The sequence below is a fragment of the Myodes glareolus genome, chromosome 23 (genome assembly GCF_982192425.1).
Source record: "Myodes glareolus chromosome 23, mMyoGla1.1, whole genome shotgun sequence".
In the NCBI taxonomy this organism is placed as follows: domain Eukaryota; kingdom Metazoa; phylum Chordata; class Mammalia; order Rodentia; family Cricetidae; genus Myodes; species Myodes glareolus.
This window is the reverse complement of record NC_142048.1, coordinates 51,898,614-51,918,629: the sequence shown is the minus strand read 5'-3', so window position 1 is coordinate 51,918,629 and position 20,016 is coordinate 51,898,614. Positions and strand designations below refer to the sequence as shown.

General features: G+C 40.9%; 1 protein-coding gene across 2 annotated transcripts in view; it reads right to left on the bottom strand.

Annotated features, from left to right (window-relative positions):
- Csmd1 (CUB and Sushi multiple domains 1) overlaps positions 1-20,016 on the bottom strand; it is a 1,511,659-nt gene that overhangs the window by 1,220,520 nt on the left and 271,123 nt on the right. For both annotated transcript variants that reach the window (XM_087901170.1, XM_087901171.1), the window contains exon 2: positions 11,303-11,519. In XM_087901170.1, coding sequence (XP_087757296.1) covers positions 11,303-11,519 — 217 coding nt within the window. The remainder of the gene's footprint in view (positions 1-11,302; positions 11,520-20,016) is intronic.

The following is a 20,016-nucleotide window of genomic DNA, read 5'->3' as shown; positions in this document are numbered from 1 at the left end:
GCTGGATCTTCTCTCACATTCAGCATTGGCCTCTCTTCTCCCTGGCTGAAAGGCTTTGGCTGTTTCAAGAGTTTCAAAGCCAGAAGCACTGCCTGGGAAGGAGTTAAAATTCTTGGCAAGATTTTAGACAAGCACTATTGTAGCTGAACTACTAGACAGGCAATGTGGCTTTGTTTCAAAGCTGAAGGTAAACAGTATCACTTTCTTTCTACACTCTTAATACATCCTAAGGGTTCCCAAATACATTTCCAGCTTCACAGCACAGAGGAAATCTTGCAGGATCATGTATCTTACCTTACCTTAATGCATGGCTTATTATATACAAAAGACACGCTGGGGAAGAGATGTGGCAGGCTAGAATAAATTCCTCACAAAAGGAGACACAATAACAAATCCATATTTTTTTTGTAGCAGAGACTTCACTGACTGCACTAATACCAAGATGAAATTAAAATAATAAAATCCTGTTTCAGAAAGGATTTGCCTATTCACCCCTCTGCTCAGCCATTCTTTCCCAATTGGGACAAGAGACAAATACTAAATGAGAAAATCCTTATTTGAATCGTTCTGTTCTTTCATTCTGGATTTAGTTCATATGAAATAAAACAAAATTTCCCCACACATTGACTGAAGCTACACAGTGAGAGAACAACTATATATCTACGTTACTCATTTTAGAAACAATTTTATATTTTAATGCTCACTGACAACATTGTCATAAGGACAAGGTTATAAACGTGCAAAATAAATTCAATTCAGTGAACACGTCAGGGTTTATGGATGCTTATCCTCAGAACCTATGTGCACTTCCGAGTGAACACTTTATTGCCATGAGATCATTAATCCAGGCCTTGGCTCACAAGGTGGGGTGGGGTGCATGGGAAAAGTCCCCCATAGGGTCATGTGTTTGATCACCTGGTCTCCAGCTGGTGGCGCTGTTTGGGAAGGTTATGTGACCTTTGTGAGAGAGAACCTTGCAGGAGGAGGTACATCTCTGGGGGTAGGCTTGGAGAATTTATAGCCACCCCACTTCCTTCTCTCAGTCCATTTCCTGTGTCTAGAGAGATGTGATCAGCGTGCCTCCTGCACCTGCTGCCAAGCCAACTCCACCATTAAAAGGGTAAACCGAAACAATTTTTCTTCCGTAAGTCGCTGCTGCTCATGGTGTTCTTCCACAGCAGCAGAAAATGGCTACTACACATAGTAACTACTGGGGAGGAGGAAGCATGGCATGGGACCCAGAGGGACAGCTTCTTCCCTATGGAAGTGACAGTCAAAGGAGTGACTCACAGCTCTTACATGCAGCTGCCCTCCTCACTGCTGCCCAGATGCAATCTGTTCATCCTTCCAGAACACAGACGTACCATGTTACTTACATAAAGGGTCTGCAACTACTACTTTTCTGATAAAATAATATCCCTCCTATTTTGACTCACCAAGAGTCTCTTGAAAATCCATGTCATAATAATGAAAACATTCCCATCATTTGATACAAATAATTAATTGAAGGCACATAATTGTTTTGAATTAAAAGGCCTCCTAAGAAAGTGAAGTCAATATCATTTATTGCTACACATTATTACACAATTGCTTGTGTGCAGACTCAATAGAATTTGAACGTAAACACACAGAGTTAACTGCCTAACTATATGAAGGAGGGAAAAGCTAAAAGAATAGTCACACACTCCACTTCAATAGCAAGAGAAATAACAAAATGAACACAAATAGAAAATATGGAGATAAGAAAAGAAGTGAATGAAACAGGAAATGTACAATTGGGAAAATAGCAAAGCCAATGTTTGTTACTGAACAATAAAGAAAACTTAGAAACTATTGGCTAGAAAGAAAAATACAGAAAATATCAGTCTGAAACTTCAAAAGAGACTGAGTATCAGCACTGGTACAAAAAAAGATGGTCTCAGTATTGTTCCTAAAACTCCCAAATACCAACACAGACTCCATAGACCTTCAAGAGGACCTAAAATAATGTCAAAATGACTTTATTGCAACATCCTTGCAAATGGATGCTAAGTGGATGGGTGTCTTGCAAAATACTATTTTTCAAAACTGACAGAAAAAGAAATCGAAAGTCATAAAAGCCCTAAATCAAGAAATTATATTAAATTTACTTTCCCATAATTTCCAAAATGCAACTCCAGACAGAGGCCTTCATTTGTTGAATTTTACCAATGGTAGACACAATAATTCTTCATGCATTACAACACATGACATCCAATTACACCTTAAAAAGCAAGACCTATGACCAAATAAACATAATCTATAGAATTAACTTAATATTAGGAAAAAGGAAGAAAACATATAGATTTAAAATGATACATAGAGAGCTTTTGACAGCATTAATCATTCGCTCTCAATGAGATTCCCAGTACCACATGGTGCTCTCAGATAAATAAAGGATGTCATGGAAATTCTAAGGTTTCAGTACAGAAAAGAGTAGAGATTCATTAGTAGGAAGTGACTATAAAATAATGAGGAGAGGATCAACAGCAAGAAGGATGGGAAGGGGTCTAATGGCCAGGGAATCATAGAAAAAGAGAGCATATATAACCACAAAATTTTCAACAAGAGTCCAGGGAAGTCAAACCCAGAGCTTCAGCCTTGCTGAGTCAGGTTCTGTTATGGAAATATCATTTAATGCTAACGAGAGAGCAGAATGTCCTGTGGGACTCTGTATGACAAAGCTTTCACTTAGGAGGCTGCCAAGTGGAGTCTGAGAATCCCTCTGATATGCCGCTGCCACTGTTGCTGGTTCTCTGGTATCACTGGTGTCCTGATCTGCAGGACACAGGAGCGGGAAGAACAACTCCTTGGTGCTTTGTGTCAGCATTGAGCCCTCTCTTGAGAGAATTACCATGGAAACACTGAGAGATGGACAAGGAGCCATGGTTGCTTTATCTGGCTGGGGAAGGGACCAGTGGTATATTGAAGGTGATGAAATCACAGCTGAAGGTAAGATCTTCACTCTTCCCCACAGTGATGGTATCAAGAGGACATACTCAATTTTACCTTATCTGTGTAGCAGAGCACATGGCAATATGACCATGCAGTGTCATGGTAAAGCATGAAGGAGGCAATAAATAGAAGGAAAAAAAGAATGCCTCTGTGTGAATACTGTTACTATGTTCAAATCACTTCCAGCTTGCTTGCAAAGAACTACTTACTAGATTTAATTGAATTTATAAAGGTCACAGGATACACAGTTAACATAAATACTTAAATTATAGAGCACTTGAAATTATGAACCACATATGAAAACAACTGGGAAATTGGACTTTGATATTATTAAAATAATTCAGCCAAATAACTGGCATTCTGAATATTTGGAAATTATTCAGAAGCCCAAAACTGAAGAGAAGAAAAAAATACTTTGCTGAGAATGATACCTGGCCAATAGTGTACAGAAGGATTTAACACTGTTACCCATCGTGACTGTATAAATTAAAACCACAGGAAAAGAACACTCCACTCTGAACTGTTTAAAATTTCGGAGACTGGACATAGCATACCTTCAATACCTAAGTATCCTGGCTTCCTCACTGTAATTGTGATGAAGAATGGTGTAAGCCCGTGGGAATCAGGCCAGTTACTGCTTCAAGGACCAACATGATCTTTCTGTCCTATGTATTCCACGATTAGATATGAATAGTCGCCAAGTATAACTTAAACAGTATAGGTCTGTGTGAAATGATAACACATTACATGCATGTTGGAAAGGGTATAATGAAACCCAATGTGCTGAACAATTAGTGTGTGTTAATAAAAAGTAGCCAGTATAAGACCTGAATACAAATGACCATAGGAGTGCCATTTGTGGTGGATGAAACCAAGTAGAAAAAGTTAAATCAAGTGTTCATTAAACATCAAACAAATGTAGCCTAGCCCTATGGGAATAAAAAAGCAAAGATGAAGCCAAGTAAAGACTGCCAGTGGAGGAAGTAAAGGCATGAGTGTGTTATTTCAGCTTTTGTTTGCATAGCTGACCATGCATTCATTTTGACTTTATCTTTTCTTTTTCTTTTTTCTCTCCTCTCCTCCCCTCCCCTCCCTTCCCCTCCCCTCCCCTCCCCTCACCTCCCCTCTCCTCCCCTCTCCTCCCCTCTCCTCTCCTCTCTTCTCCTCTCCTCTCCTCTTCTCTTAGCCCCTCCACTTTCCTCCCCTCCTTTCCCTTCCTCCTTTTCCTCCCTTCCTCTCTTCCTCACTTCTTCCTTTCCTGCCTCTCTTTCTCCCTTCTTCCATATTCTTTTCATCCTTTCTTTGATAGGATGTTACCATATAGCTCAGACTGGTTTGAAATTCTCTCTTTTCTTACCTGGGCCTCCATAGTGATGGATTACAAGGATGTGCTACTACGCCTGATATATGAATTGATTTATAATAATTCTAAACCATACTGCTCAATCTATAGAGATCAGAAAGAAAATAAATAAAAACAGGTGGGCTATGAGGTCCGTAAGGACCTTCTGTGAGACTAGTACCAGGGTGATGGTGTTACATGTAATTTTCAATTTTTACTAATTCTAATTTTAAAATGTGAAGACTGCAACTCAAAGATTAATTTGTCAACCAAATTTTCAAACTTATTACCTAGCACTCTGTAAAGAAATCAAGAAGTCATCTCACATGTTTTCAGAATTGTTAACAGTTCCATTGGGACCCTGTAGGAAGCACTGTTGTGGTCAGAGGGTTGAAATTAAGATCCCAGGAAACTCAACCTTTAGGAGGCTATATTAGAAGATTTTATGAAGCCACTGATGTGTATAACTCCACTTTCTTCTTACTATTCATCTGCTTTCTTTCGTTTTACCCTCTGACTCACACTTTCATACTAAACATGTACTAGGGGCAGTCATACAATTGGATATATATGCATTATAAATACATACACATATATGTATACATGCTTGTGTATATTATATTATAATGTACACATATATACATTACATGTATATAATACACACCTACATATACCTCACTGACTTGTAAAAGAAGAATTACAAATGTTGGCTACATAATATGTGGAGTTACATGCTTGTCAAACAATAGTTGTATTCCCTGTGTTTTCTAGTCTTTGGAGTTGGGGATTTGGAGTTAAAAAAAGGTTATTAATAAAGTATATAAAATAACTTCTCTGCACCAATGCAATGGTGAGGAAAGGTCAACAGGAACAAACTAAGGGCACAGAGCCAAGGAAATCAAGCACGTAGACATGGCAGATGAGAGAGGTAGGCAGGGTTAGAACTGAGGAAATTCATTCAAGGGAGGCCCTTCCTCCCACCCAGGTGCACTCTTCAGACCAATGCAGAGATCCTGAAGGTCTCACTGGCTGAACTCTATTCCCCCAGCCAAGGGCACGTTTCAGAGAGCATGTTGTTCTTTCACATGCTCTGAATTAAGTCAAAAGAGACATAGCTAGAGGGAAACTGAGCTAGGCATCTGTTTCCCTTGTTATTTTAGAATATTCAAATACAGAGTGTAGCGTATCTCCATATAAAGGGAAGGACAGGTGTCTTTTTTATGGGAAAATGGAATTGTTTCATATTTTAAATTTAAAAATATATGTATGACTTAGGAGTGGACAAAAAAAATCTTTGTATATAGCATTCATTTTTGAAAATTATATTTTAATTATGTAATGAAAATTGAAAATTCCCATGCTCACAGTACTCTCAGCCTCAGCTACATGGGGAAAGGGAGAAATTGACTTTGTCAATCAATGTTCAAAATGAGGGAGGCAAAATACAGAATCTTAAACAGAAAATAAAATCAATCATTCAGCTAGAAATATGGTCATCCACCTAAAACTCCTTCAAAATCCAGGAAATCCATTTATAGCTCTTATAGCTTATTAATATGGATAGTTTCCCAGTAAGCTATTTTAACAAACTATTTTTACAGATCCCCTACCTTGAAGAATAAAAGTCAATTAATGCCATTCTGACTTTTTGACACTTTCTCTTCCTTTTTCCCAGAAGCCAAGGACTAAAAATATGATAATTTTACTGCCTTTTGAAAGAGAATGTAAAAGCACTTCTTGAAGAACTTTCAGTATGCCTGCGGCTGTGGACAGCCTGTTGTGAAATATTACTTCAACTAGGCAAAGAAGTGTTACTTCTGTTTATGCTGCATTTGTTTCATTATGTAAAGATGTGTTGCTATTCCACCTTGCTGTCTTAAGCCACCTGATTGGTGTAATAAAAAGCTGAATGACCAATAGCTAGACAGTAGAGGGATGGGCAGTGGTTGTGGGCAGAGAGAATAAGTAGGTAGAGCAGAAGAGAGGAGAGAATAAGGGAGAAAGAGAGGAAGACTCCCCAGGCCAGTCACCCAGCTTCCAGACTGACAGACACAGACCACGCAGTGACAGCCCTGTCATTCACAGCTTTCACTCAATATTTTTGACAATTTATGGCAGATAATTCTGTGCCCTGGGAGGACGACCCTACACGCTGTAGGTGATTTATCAGTGCTGATGATTTCTTCCTGCCAGATTCCAGTAAACTCCTCCACCAAACTATGATGACCAGAACTGTGTTAGACTTCACCATATTCCTTGTGTGTGTGTTGGGGGGGGCATGTGTAGAGAAGGAAATAAAGAGGGGAAAAGTAAGGGAACAGAGAAGAAAAGCATGGGAAGAGAAGGAGGGATGCACCTGGATTGCATAATGAGATACTGCTTCAAGAAAAAAATTGAATACATAAATATATGTACATGTATTTAGTTAAAATTCAACTTGCAATATCTTAAAATTACTGGGTGGAAAGATGGCAAAAATATTCTAGATACATATGTCTAAGCCCGAAATTCATACTCACATCTCTGGCATAGTTGCCTTCGTCCTATCCCAAGCAGTCAGATATGCCAACATTCCCAGACTGATGTGATTCTGGGGACTGCACACAAGAACTATATGCCACTAGGGAACACTCTGCCAACTGAGTTTCGTCCCCAGCTCCCAGCAATGATTAGGTGACTGTGAGCTGTAGGCTGGGGGGCTTGGAGTTGAGAGATAGCTTGGCTGTCGGGAGCTCTGCAGCTGTTACCTCCAGGGGTTACCAGGCCTGTCATTCTGGGCTGCTTCACCCTGTAATCTCCTGACATGCAGAACATCCCCTTCAGTTCCTGACCCTGTGGCTGGCCCAGAGTGACAGGTGTCAGGGTCTACATCTGGGGTGAGAATGAGGCCAGCATCTTCTGGCAGCATCCACAACAGCTCAAATCGTGGCTACCCAAGCATTAATCAGGGCACCAGTCACCATTTCAGCTAAACATAGTGTGATACGTTGATTTTTATCTGACTGTTGCTTTACAAATCGCTCCCTCAAGACCTCGTAATGACAATGGGGCACAAAGACAGAAGTTCTGCCAAGCTGTAGCACTAATCTAATGTCCTCGTTGTGTAGTTGAACCCTTTCCAGGCCCTTGAACCTCCATCCTCTCATACCATCATCTGTACAGTCAGAACTAGCAGGGTTCTCAGTGATTAATGGACTCGGGGATGTCATCCCAGGTTTGAATAATTAGAAAAATGGTGATAATTTAACAATGTGAATTCAAGATTTTCTAATCCTAATGTTCCAACACTCATTTTCCTCTCTCATTATTATGATCATTGCAGAAAATCAGGGTTAATCTTCCATGAGGTAAGAGAGGGCAAAGGAGTTTAAATACTGTGACTGTTTCCCTTGATTTCATAAAACAATGACTACTTCATTCTCTCCTACTTTGTAGTCCAGTTTTTCTTCAGAGATTCTGATGGATGTCTATCCAACTCCTGATATGTGTTATAGTTTAAAACTGGCAAGGAGAAACACAGTACCAGTGTTATAATTTAAAAACAGTGTGTGTGAGAGAGACACTATGTGACAAAGCTCACATGAAAGATCTTATTTGGGAAGGGGAAAAGGGCCAAGTGGAAAGGCACAGAGGCTTGCTTGCTAATTTGGAAGAGTGTCAAGAAAGAGGAACTAGCTAGCTAGAAGAGCTAGCTTTTAAAGAGGGCTTAGCGCATGCGCACAAAGGCTACTCATTAACAGTTCATGCACACAGAGTACATGGTGACATAGCAGTCTAGAACCCTGGGCTGGCCAGGTATCTGCCTGAATGCTGACAACACTTGTGCACAGGAGATGTTCTTACTGGTTATAGCTGAGAACCCTGGCGGTGCAGGGTAGTGTAATGTCAGAAATGCTAGCAAGCACATGCACAGGGAGTGACTGTGGTTGGTGACATAGGTCCATAATGTCAGGCCAGCAGCATATCTGAATGCTGACAATATTACTATGAAATTATGTTTGAAAATCAACAACAAACTTCAGTTGTTTTCAGATTTGGGACAAATCAATACTTCTTCAAAGTCAGAGAGCCCATTCTAGGTGCCAGTTCCCATGGGCAACAGTGTCCCTGGGCCCATAAAAAGAATGCCACTCACTTCACTTTACTTTTCCTCAACAGAGACCCAAATGAGTTGCCCTAACCGAACACTGTGAATCAGAATCACCCTACAAAGATTTCCAAGCCATTTATAGATTGACACCACTCAGCGCAGGAGAACGCCTACCAAAGTCATCTGACTGGACCGAGGGATTTGTGTTGCACTTGGAAAGGGAGAAAACTGTGCTAAGAAAGCAAACCCATGGAAGTCCCAGAGGTCAGTTTGTGGGAATCTGTTCTTGCCTTCTACCATGAGGGTTCCAGGCACTGAACTCAGGCCACCAGTTTTAGAGGCAAGCATCTTTACCCACAGAGGCATCCTGGTGGCCCTAACACTTTAAAGATATTTTGTGATACTTTTTAAGATGTAGTAAAGTATGTATTCCTCAGTTTTATTCAGATTACAGGACAACCAATAACTCTAAGCTGAAAACCCTACATTTTCTACATTGGAGAAAAAATATATACCTAAAGTTTATGCAGAAAAATATCCATGTTATAACAAAGAAAAGAAGCTTCCTTTGTTCTTTAGAACAAAGTGTTCTAAATGCTTAAGAAAACAACTGTTAGGTTTTAGTCAGTGCATGTTTGGAGCAAATGCAATTGGCATTTGTGCAGCTTTCAGTGCTAGTGGCTAATTGTCTTTGAGACATAAACACGTGGTGCAAAGGAGAAAGAACAGCACTGGTTACAAGGAATCCCCCCCCTCAATTAATAATAATCTGGTACTCTTTGTAACCATCTTGCCCATCAACTGTGACTGAATAATGAAAGAGAAGCACGCTCTCCCTTGCTTTCTCTGAGATGCTCATGGTCCCATTTCATGCATGCCATGAGGCATGTGGGTAGCAATGAGCACCACCAGAGTCCGGTGGCCTTTAATGTATTTGGCCAATTTATGTTTTGATACCTAGAGGAATCTTCAAAGGGGCTGCACAAAGGCCTCTAGGTGTGGAAGAGAAGGAAGAAATTAGCTTTAAAGTGATAAGACAGAAGCAGCATGTAGCCCTCAGAACATGCTCAGGTGCAAGTGTGACCACTGGGCAGCTCCGACTCCAAGGAAACATTGAGACATTGAGTCACTGTAGGGCATAGTCTCCTTCTTTCCCTCACCCCTAGCCCCACTGAAAATGTCCCTGAGAGAAAGGACTGTGACAACATTGCCTGTGACCTCATTGATAATTACGCAGCTCCCGAGCATAGACATCTAATTGTGTACCACTTCATGGAGTCTCATTGTAAAATGCAAGGAGTCTAATCATTTCAATATCAGTATTCCCCTAATCAATCCTGTTACAATAGTGAGTAAAGCAAGAAAGCTATTCTAGACTTTATTAAGATAAAATGATATCCATATCACTACAAGAACCTAAGAAGATAAATTGTTGAAAACAGTGAAACATCTATCAATCAAATTAACACATGGAACAGATTTCCTATATGTAAAAGAAATATAAAAAGTATTAAGAGAAAGAAAATAGAAGTATATTTGAGTAATACTGAATAAGCATTGTAATGGAAATAGAAGGAAATAATCTTCCCATAATCCTGTGTGCTGATATTTGAATGAACGTCAGCCCCCAATTCCTCTTCTGCTAAGTGACCCTGCTTTCAAGTTCTATCTCTGCTCTTCCAACACACTAACATGTGTAACGTTTGCAGATTATAGACAAGTAAAGAGCTAATATTGAAGAGTAAAAAATGGATGCTAGTATATTTCAATCCAGTGAATTAGGGCTGTTCACGCAGATCCTGTGCCCACACTCCCAGTGACAAGACAACACATTCTAAGGAAGAGAAAGAAAATTCACCTAACCTATTAAAAAAACGGGGACAGTCACTGCACTATCTATGACAGAATTAAAAAAAATGTTTTTAAAGACAGAGAACTGATAAGTCCAATTGCTTATAAAAAGTAGAAGATATATCATGCCTGAAAATAGCATACAAAGTATATTTGAAAGTAATTGTGCTAAACATATTAAATATAAAATATAAATCTCTCTACTGGCTACACAGAAAATTTCCAACAAGTGTTGCTTGGATTCCACAAAGATATGGATAAGTTGTCTAAGGTGGATAGGTGTCTCTGCTGGCTGTGATATCAATACCATTTCATTGACATCAGCAGCCTCAATCCTTCTGCTTCCTGTCAAGCATGCTATAAAACCCCAGGTACTGAACACAGTCCAATTACTGTAGAACATGAAATGAGGAGGATAAAGGGTTTGTTAGTCTTAAGTATGTATATTACTCTGTTGGCGGGGGATGGAAGTATAGCTTATATTTTCTAAACAAAGTTAGAAACAATCTGATTGTTTTCCAAAGGGATATCATCTTTCCCTTACCAATTGAAAATTGATTGTTTGTTATTTTTTGACTAATGGAAAATGTAATATGAAAATCATACCAATAAATATGTTTCCTTGTGGTAGAGATCACACACGAGAAATGAACAATGTAATAAATAGAAATGAGAGCTGTCTCAACCAAGATTTCCCAGAATTCAGTACTGCTGAGAGTCCTCAATGACCCACCCTCTCCCAGTGGAGAGGCTCCTTTCTTTGCAGTCTCAGTTGAGCCTTGCATTTCATTTTTTGATTTCTCTTTTCATTTTAAATTACCTTGACAATATTGCTGAGAAGATCATGAGCAATTTGAAAACTGTGTTCAAAAACAAGTTTTCCAACTAGGAATACACGCTCACCATGCGACACATACATAGTCTTCTGCGTTTCCTTATGGTAGATTATATTTTTGGTAAATACGTATAAATATAATTACAAATATCTTTCAGACTGTAGTAACCAATCATGCCAGTCTCTATGATAGAAACACTTGGCACTTTACCTCACTTTCAAGTTCCCTTGTTGGGGCTGCCCATCGTACACCGATAAGATGTCGAAATCCTCCTCTAGGGCGAAGGTGTGGAAGGACAGCTGTATCCTGTTGCGCTCCCCAGTGATGATGATCCAGGTGCAGTTGGCATAGTTAGGATAACCATGAGGAAAGCCGGGGCTCTCAATGGTGCCATTGGGTCCCTGGACCAGACCACCACAGTTCTGACCTGTGTAGGTAGAAAAAAAATAGTGTGTTAACATGTTATTAATCATCAACCTATAGTTGTAAGAATATCCCTGTCATTTTCATCAATGAATGACATACTATGGGGCTTTCTACATGAATATTAAACACTAATTCTTATCAGAGGTCAAGGATAGCATAAGAATAACAGAAGATGAAATGGAAGAGAATTATAGAACCACATTTGGGAACTCACACCAGATATTCAGCTTCAATTTTGGACTACAGAGAAACAAATTTCCTACCAATGATCTGCATAGAATGCTGAAATCCCTTTGTCCATTAGGGATTAGATGGACAAAGACTTTGAGTTACAGAGAAAATCAACATTCTTAATGTTACTGTAATGCACTCAGGTTCCAAACTTTGGTATGTGGTAGCAGGGTTAGGAACCTTGCCAGAATGGACATGAGCCTGTTCTGTGTTAACATCCTTATAAAGAGAAGGATGAAAGATGGTAGAATTTATATGCTTGAAAATAGAGGGCATGAAACAAGCTGGTTTAAGATGAAAATAGTGGCGAAGCAGAGAAATGAACATCAGGATATTCCCCACCAATAGTATACTCCTTATATAGATGGGACATCGTGTATGAAGGAAGGAACATTCTTTATCTAGTGGTGGAGTTACTAAAGAAAATCTTTGGAAATGTAGCGGTGAAGAGGACACCCATATCTCCCAAGGTAGATCGTGCATCATCCTCTGTTTCCTAAATCCTGCTTTCAATATCCCTCCCAGAGAGGACAGAGATGACAATGTCATTCAAGAGCAAATGTTTGGTGTCATGCACTTCCCTCTAAGCAAGACTAGGAAAGAGGGGTAAGAGCAGGAGATGCACTGAAGAACTATTTGCCCTTTGCTTCTGTTTCCCAGGTGTGTTTGTGGGGTGTGGACATGTTGCCAATTCTTCCTCAGGGACTCTCTTGATGTGTGCATATCCCTAACCTAGTTCCATGCACCAATCCTGACTTCAGTGAACTGCAGTCAGTCTTGTGTTGAGGATCCAACTGCTATAAAGATCTTTCCTGGAAGATTAGTAAGAGTTTCATGTGTAGTCCTCTGATTCCCTTTCTCATTAGACATCCAGAAGTCCCTTTCTTTCCTTTCCTGACCTAATATCTCTCCCTGCTGCTCTGGTCATTTCTTCCTCATCTTGGCTCAGAGATCGCCTGTTGAGATTCTCCCTCCATGTCTCTCCCCACATCTTTGCTTCACCTTGACATGCCTTCAGTGAAAATTTCCCTAGTCCTCATATGATTGCAGTTTTTCCTCTGCCCATTTACCTTGAAAAATCCACCCAATTAAAAAAAAAAAAACCTAAAAGCCAGATGAATCAGTGGAACCAGTGTGTGGCAAGGACAACTGCTTTCTCTGGTCCTCTGCACTGGGTCAAAACATAGAAGTGTTTAAAATATTCCTTTTTAATTAACTTCAGCATCTAATTGGTTTGGAGTCAGCCATGGGGATGATTTCTAGATTCTTTGCAGCTTTTCTTCCATCTCAATTGGACCATTTTCCAACAACATGTTGTGCATCTTTAAATGTTTCAACACTAGGACTGCGGCGAAAGTTTCCAAGGAACCTGGCTTGCTCTGATTACTCCATGTTGTGTAAGTATTTGAATACAAGTATTATCCCAGCTTTCTTTGTTGTACTGCAAACAGTGAATTATTTCCAACTATATTGTAGACTTAAAAATCACCATAGTAGGTCTCAGTGAGCTCAAATCTTTCATGGTAATAGTATCAAATGATTGTAGGAGTTTGCTCAATCTTAGAAAAAAAGATTTAATGAAAGGGATTTGTGAGTTTAAAACCAAAGAACTAATAAGAAACCCATTTTCCACTAAATTTAAATCTAACAATAATACTGTAACAAGTGGATATTAAAACTGTGGGGATTTGAAAGGGCTTTAAAGGAAACAGCCTTTCTGGTTTATCTAGCAATTCTTACTTCATGGTAAATCAGAAAAAGTGAAGACTTGATTATAAATTGGAGAAAAGAAAAAAAAAGAAATTTAACAGAAAATGTCAGCAGGAACGTAGTCACTGTTAGACACCCGTCATGCTGTACCAGGCTACCAGACATAAAGATTTCCCAGGAAAGAACATTCAGTCTGCCTTCAGGGTACCAATTAGTATGGTGCATTTTGCAGGGTGAGTTGTGTTTGATCAGTAGACAGACCTTTCCATGGGCTCTGACAGAAACTTCAAGAACAACTCAAGAGTTCTCAACAGAGAGATGATCATCCCTGGCTGTACTTTGTAATCAAGTGAGAGGTTTTCAAAGTCCCCATTCATTCCTAAAACGGACTGTAGCTTTAGTGGTGCAAGCTAAGAATATCTGGGGAGATCTTGGGAAAGAATAAACCTGTACCCTTCACTGTTATGTATGATTGGAATGTTGCAGATATTAAAATGGGATTTGATCGATTGCTGTTAAGACAAGGTGCCAGGATAACAGCAGGAAAAAATCTCAATACCCTCCCAGTTACAAATTCCAGACTTAAAATAAAGTCAATGCTTTGCACTGGCAACAGGATGGACTTGTCAGAGCTGGTAAGAGGACGGGATTTTCAATTAGATGTCCAACTGGGAAAAATAAACAATGACTCCAGTCCCACAAGATATACAAGCTCAATACCAGATGAATTGGAGGCCTACACATAAAATAATAATATTTCCAAAAGGCAACAATGTAAAAATAAATCTTCATAACTCTGTGCATTGTTTAATATGAAGTACAAAAACTAACCATCATAAAAATGACTGAAAAAGATATCCAGAAAAGGAAGATATTTGAAGTTCATATTTGTAACAGTTGCTATATGAAGAAAATCCCAAATGGAACACAGTCACAGGTTAGTAAGAACGGGCAATGGTATAGACACACAAGCCATCTCTAGATCACGCTTCCTAAGGACAGAAACAATGTGATGTGCTTCATGCTCCTTCGTTCATATCATTCCTGAAATGGTAGAACGTATCTCTACAAACAATGAGACAAAATAAGCCCCCCTCCCTATCTACCGTCTTCTGTATATTGCTCTTCTATAGCCCTCCTTGCTCCCTTACACAGATTGCTCTGTAGCCATCCCCTCCCACATTGCTTCAGTCCGTTATCTTCTATTAGGAAAGAAAGAAACACAGAACATTGGTGCCAAGGACAGGGTACTTCTTGACATAACACTGACTATGTGTGCTATAAGGCTTGGGTGTTGGTTTAGGGGTTAATGTAGAAGCATTTGGAGCCCTCTAGATTAGAGAAATCCACAATTACAGAAAAAAGAGAGCTCAGTCAGCCATTGAAGTGCTAATTCATAGCATCACAGTGCAGACAGAGTAGAAGGCAGACTCACAGGTTTGTACTCATGGGGCATATGAGGGCTAGGGGCAGAGGGTTCTGCCAGGACCTGGCTTAGAGGCCATTTGTGTTCTGTTTTATTAGACAATCTGGCTGTATTCTGTATGTTCCGAGAAACTGAGACTGACTTATAAAGTAGCATAATAATTCGTGTTATAAAAACTATTTCAAGATATTGCAGTATTTGGGTTGTTGAATGGTTACTGCGCTCTGCTCTTGGTCAAGTTTCTAATAAGACAGAGCTGTGAGTGAAGCAGAAAAGTCTGAAAACCTGTTCAGTTTGGTGGAAAGGGGTATGAGTGAGTCTAAAGCTGAAGTCCAAGAGGGTGCAGAAAAAGTACCTGTTATGAAAACAACGAGGAAGCTCAGACTTCACACGAAGACAATTATAGGAGTGCATTGAGGACCATCATGGGTTCAGGTTAGTAAAAATGCCAGTCTATTTTGAAGGAGAGTCTGGACTGAGATTATCACCAAACTGGTTCTCCTCTCAAAACAGCCACTGATGGAAACAGTTCTCTAGATTCAGACCCCACAGGCCTCCACAGGCTGCCACACACCACCACAGGCCCCCATAGGCCTCCATAAGCTCCCCAGTCCCCCATAAGCACCTCACATGCCCCCACAGGACTGCATAAGCCTCCCAGGCCCTCTCAAGCCCCCCACAGGTCCCCACAGGTCTCCACAGGCCCTCAAAAGCCACTAAAGCTGTGGTACAGGTGGGGCAGGATACTTCTTGAGTTAGGCACCCATGATACTAGGCACACAAAATGAATGAATGATAGGGGCTCATGGAGGCTTGAATGAGGGTTCCAGAAAGCTCCAGAGGCTGAGCTGTGAATGGCAGAGTTGGATTCCTTGCAAAGTACTGAGAAGGTATTCTATGAAGTAGTAACGATGACTCATAAGTCAGAAATAAAATTCACTTATTGTCCCAATACCACAGGTAATGAGTGCTGTCACATGACTATGGGACTGTTCTTCCTAGCATCCTGGTGCCCAAACCACAGGAGGGAGATTAATTTGTTCCTGAAGAATTTGTCATCCTGTGGTGCCTGCTGAGCCAGTGACATGGAGAAGTGGGGCTGTGATGCCTCTGCATGAAGACAGCAGTGTCTGGGTGTGGCTCCTGGGCTTTGGGTCTGAGAAGAGCCAGCCAGAACTGCGAAGTCAGGAGCTCACAGTCAGAACTGGAATCTATGCTGTATACTCTATTTGATCACGTATAGACAGTTTCCATGCTAGAAGATACAGAAACCCTTCTGCGGGGAGGTACAACTCTGGGAGTCCTGGAACAACTCCCTGTTTTGAAAGCCATCAGCAGACTAAAGAGCGCTGTGGCACCGTCATGCTGAGATGCCCAGGCCTCTGCTCGGAATGCAGTGGCTTTCGGTCTGTTCCTCTCTGGAACCCTTGTCTCTGCTTTTCAGAGTGTATCAATGCAAACCTTTCTTTCCCCAGCATTAGGAATTTGCAGTAGTGACTCATCTGTAATGTATTCTGGCTCACTTTAGCTTTTGTTGAATAAAAGGAAGTCCACAGGCCTGAAGGCTCCCTTGGGTGCCAGGGGTAGTTCTTCTACCTCACTTCTGTGCCTGGTTCCCAATCTTACAGAGGGGAAGGTGAAAACCGAGTTTCGGTATTCCTATGTCAGAACCTGGAAGTTCTGTCTGATTTAATTATCTCAGAAACTTTGAAGTCGGAAACAGGCCAGCCATTGATTCACGAATTATATTCACTTTTATTTGGATAATGTTTTATGATAAGATGATCTGCTATGTAAAACCCCCCTTTGGGAGTAGATATCTGACCAATTAGAACCCACTAACATAGAATTTGGTTGAGCAATTGCCGAAAGACATAGTTCACAATGGATAGCATTTAAAGAGCGGCAGGAAATGTCACCCCATGTTGAATGTTACTAACACGTGTGAGACGGTATGAACAGAGCCAGCAAGAACAACCAGGACATAACAGACTAGGCAGAGATGTGGCTGACTGAAACTGGAGCTCATATGAATGAAGCACAGTGAGGCACAGGACTGAAGGAGGTGGCTGATAATAATCAAGAATTGCTGGTGTTTGAGACAAGCCTGGGTTATCATACAGGGTATATTCAAAATGGCAGTTCAAGAGGAAAGGGGAACACAAACATCTATTACTCTCAAAGCCATTTTCAATTCATTGCAGACATCCATTCTGTAAAAATGTTAATGTACATCTTCCTATATAATTTGAAATGCACATGGGAATTTATTCATTTTTTTTCAATCACACATTGACCTCCAGAGTTTGTGTGTGTGTGTGTGTGTGTAGTAGTAGTAGTAGTAGTAGTAGTAGTAGTAGCAGCAGCAGCAGCAGCAGCAGCAGCAGCAGCCAGTCTGCTCCATATACCCGTGGTCTGAATGCAAGACCACAACTCCCACTGTCATTCCAAGTATTCTTACTCCGTATATTCAAGAATTCCAAACAGCTCACTATAATATCAAATGATTTTGTTCATTTTCTTAATTGACTGAAGGTCAGAATAGACCTCTAAGTGGCTAAAGAACCTTAAACATCGAAGGACCTCCCACTTTAGTAAAGGAACAAGGCTCTACTGGATTTGGAAGCTGCAAGCAAACCAGGCCTGCATTGACCTCAGTATTTCCTTCTGAGGTGCTTAGACTATGTGCAGGTCTAGAACAGAAAATTAGTTGTAGATGGGTACTGACTTGATCGCCTTTCATGGGACTTTGCCTATGGGGTTTCATGTTTAATATCCTCAGACATTGTGCAGGAACTACCCACCCGGAAAGAAGTTCGAAGAGAAAGGTGTTACTATGTGTCAAGGACAGATGAAAGTCAGTCACAGCAGCCAAGAGCCCTTGACCACTTGGTTGAGTTTTAATCCCAACACTCGAGGGAGATTTAGCTCTTCAGAACCCAGTGAAGAGCAAAGTGTACAGAAATGAACACGACCACTGAGGGAGCCCTGCTCTTGTGGAATAACAAGGGATAAGTTTGAATGGCTCCCATGGGGGAGGCAGTGATTTTCAGAGGGCTGGAGAAACACAAAGAGAGCCTTCTGTCTTCCTCCCCTGAGCTTGGTTCTTGTAGCCATAAGCAGGTTTTGTCTGCATAGGTTCATAGGACCCAGCCAGCTTGTTCCCCATTCAAGTCCTTTGTACTCACAAAGCCAGATCTTCCACGCGCTCTTCCCATAAACTGTCCCCTACTTGGTTCCTCGTCCAGCAGCAAATCGGTTTGTCTCAACTAACAACTCAACCAGCAGTCCGTTCCCAACCAATACTACACCACCCGAGTTCCTGTTTCATTTCCTTGCCGCATCTTCATGTTTATTCATTGCTGGTTGTTCAATAACTAATACGTCCACATTCAGTGTATCCCTTGGGAACAAACACATGGCTTTATATGTGACTCCCATGCACTGTTCTTTCCTTGGGATGGAAACAAGAATTTTCTGAAAAGGAAAGCCATTGACCATCCCTCTAGCTGGAGCAGAGAAGGCATATGCCCACCTGCCCAGGAACAAAATCTCCCTCATGGCAGGACCATTCCCATCAGGGGATCCATGCGGACTACTTGTTGGTAGGGACAGAGCCTCATGTCCTGTCACCCCACAAATTCAGCCCATCGGCGTTCAGACTGTGAGATTAGTGAGAGGAGACAGCAATAGGAGACTGAAGTGACGACAAAGAACTTTCTGGTGTAGAGTCTGGCATGTGTAAGGGAGGACTTAGTCCCTGGGTCAGCAAGCAAGGTGTCTATGGGAGGTCATGGTCATTACATTTCAAGTTCACTTAAATTTGGACCATGAAGGGGTTGAATATTTATATTTTTTTGGGTTCTATGTATGTATGTATATATGTATGTATGTATTGTATGCCAGCACTATTATTTCCCTCCACATGAGTATCCTAGCTCTGCGTTTTAATTCATAACACAACCTGTTCATCATTGATGAATGTACATGGCATTATTTTTCTTTCTTGACAACCTCTAAATCTCGGAGGTTTAAAACAACCAAAGACCTGCAGATATTGGGCTTTCGAACATGGACTTAGAATCCCAGTTTCTAATTGTTTCTGTTAATTTCAAAATAGAAACCTCCCTTTGTGATTTACGGCATGCATTAAAAGAGCTGCAGCTAACCACCCAGAGCGAGCACCCAGACTGTGACTGTGGTGCCTTCTGATCACAAGGAGACATTTCTGGAGTGAAGCTTCCCATTGCAGAAAGTAATCATAACACAAAGGGTACAAGAAATTCTACATTCCGACATTTTTCCCTGGAACTCTATGCTAAACACCACGTTGCATTTGAATGGAGGCATTTAAAAATGTGTGGTCTTTATCAAGTGTCAGCCTTCTAGGGTTATGAAGATGTGCATTTTCCTGTTAGTCTTTAAAAACACCTCTGCAGCCACTTGCTCTCTGGAGTGCATTATCATGGAGGATATTAACAGATCTGACCAGCTCCCTTCCTACTCTGCACCGTTCCCACACCCAAACACTGAGCTCATTTGTGCTTGTGACTGGAAAATGTTTCTCCAAGGCCTAAAATAACTTCCCATATTGAAATTCTGTCCTTTTCTGTGCAGATGTGAGTTGACTTTGCCGGACTTGACCTGGGATACCTTTTCATTGTCTCGTATTTGGACGTCCATTCTGTCTATTCTAAATATGGGACCTCAAAACATTGAGAATCCTTAGGAATCCATTTCTGGAAGCAGCACAGTTGAGTGGCAAGTGAACACGGGATCATAGGGTTGAGTAGAGATGTCTTCTAGGTGTAGGGAGGCCGGAGAAGGGCAGCCCCACCTAACTCCACTTGTCTCATTCCCTTTGATCCAGAAGTAGAGTCTGTAGATTGCTTGGTGAGTGAAGAAGTGAACTCCAGAGTACGCTGATGGCTTTTCCCTTCTGCAAGGGAACCACCTCTTCTTCTCCACACTGCAGGCACAGTCTGTAGCTTCCAGAGGAAAATGTGCAATGCATTTATCAAGCAAGGACAGAAAAGATGATAACATGAGTGAGATTCTCATGTGGATGCTCGCCTGCCCCTTGATAGCGTTAGAAGTGCCTGAGACTGGTTAGTGAGCAACAAGCCAACTG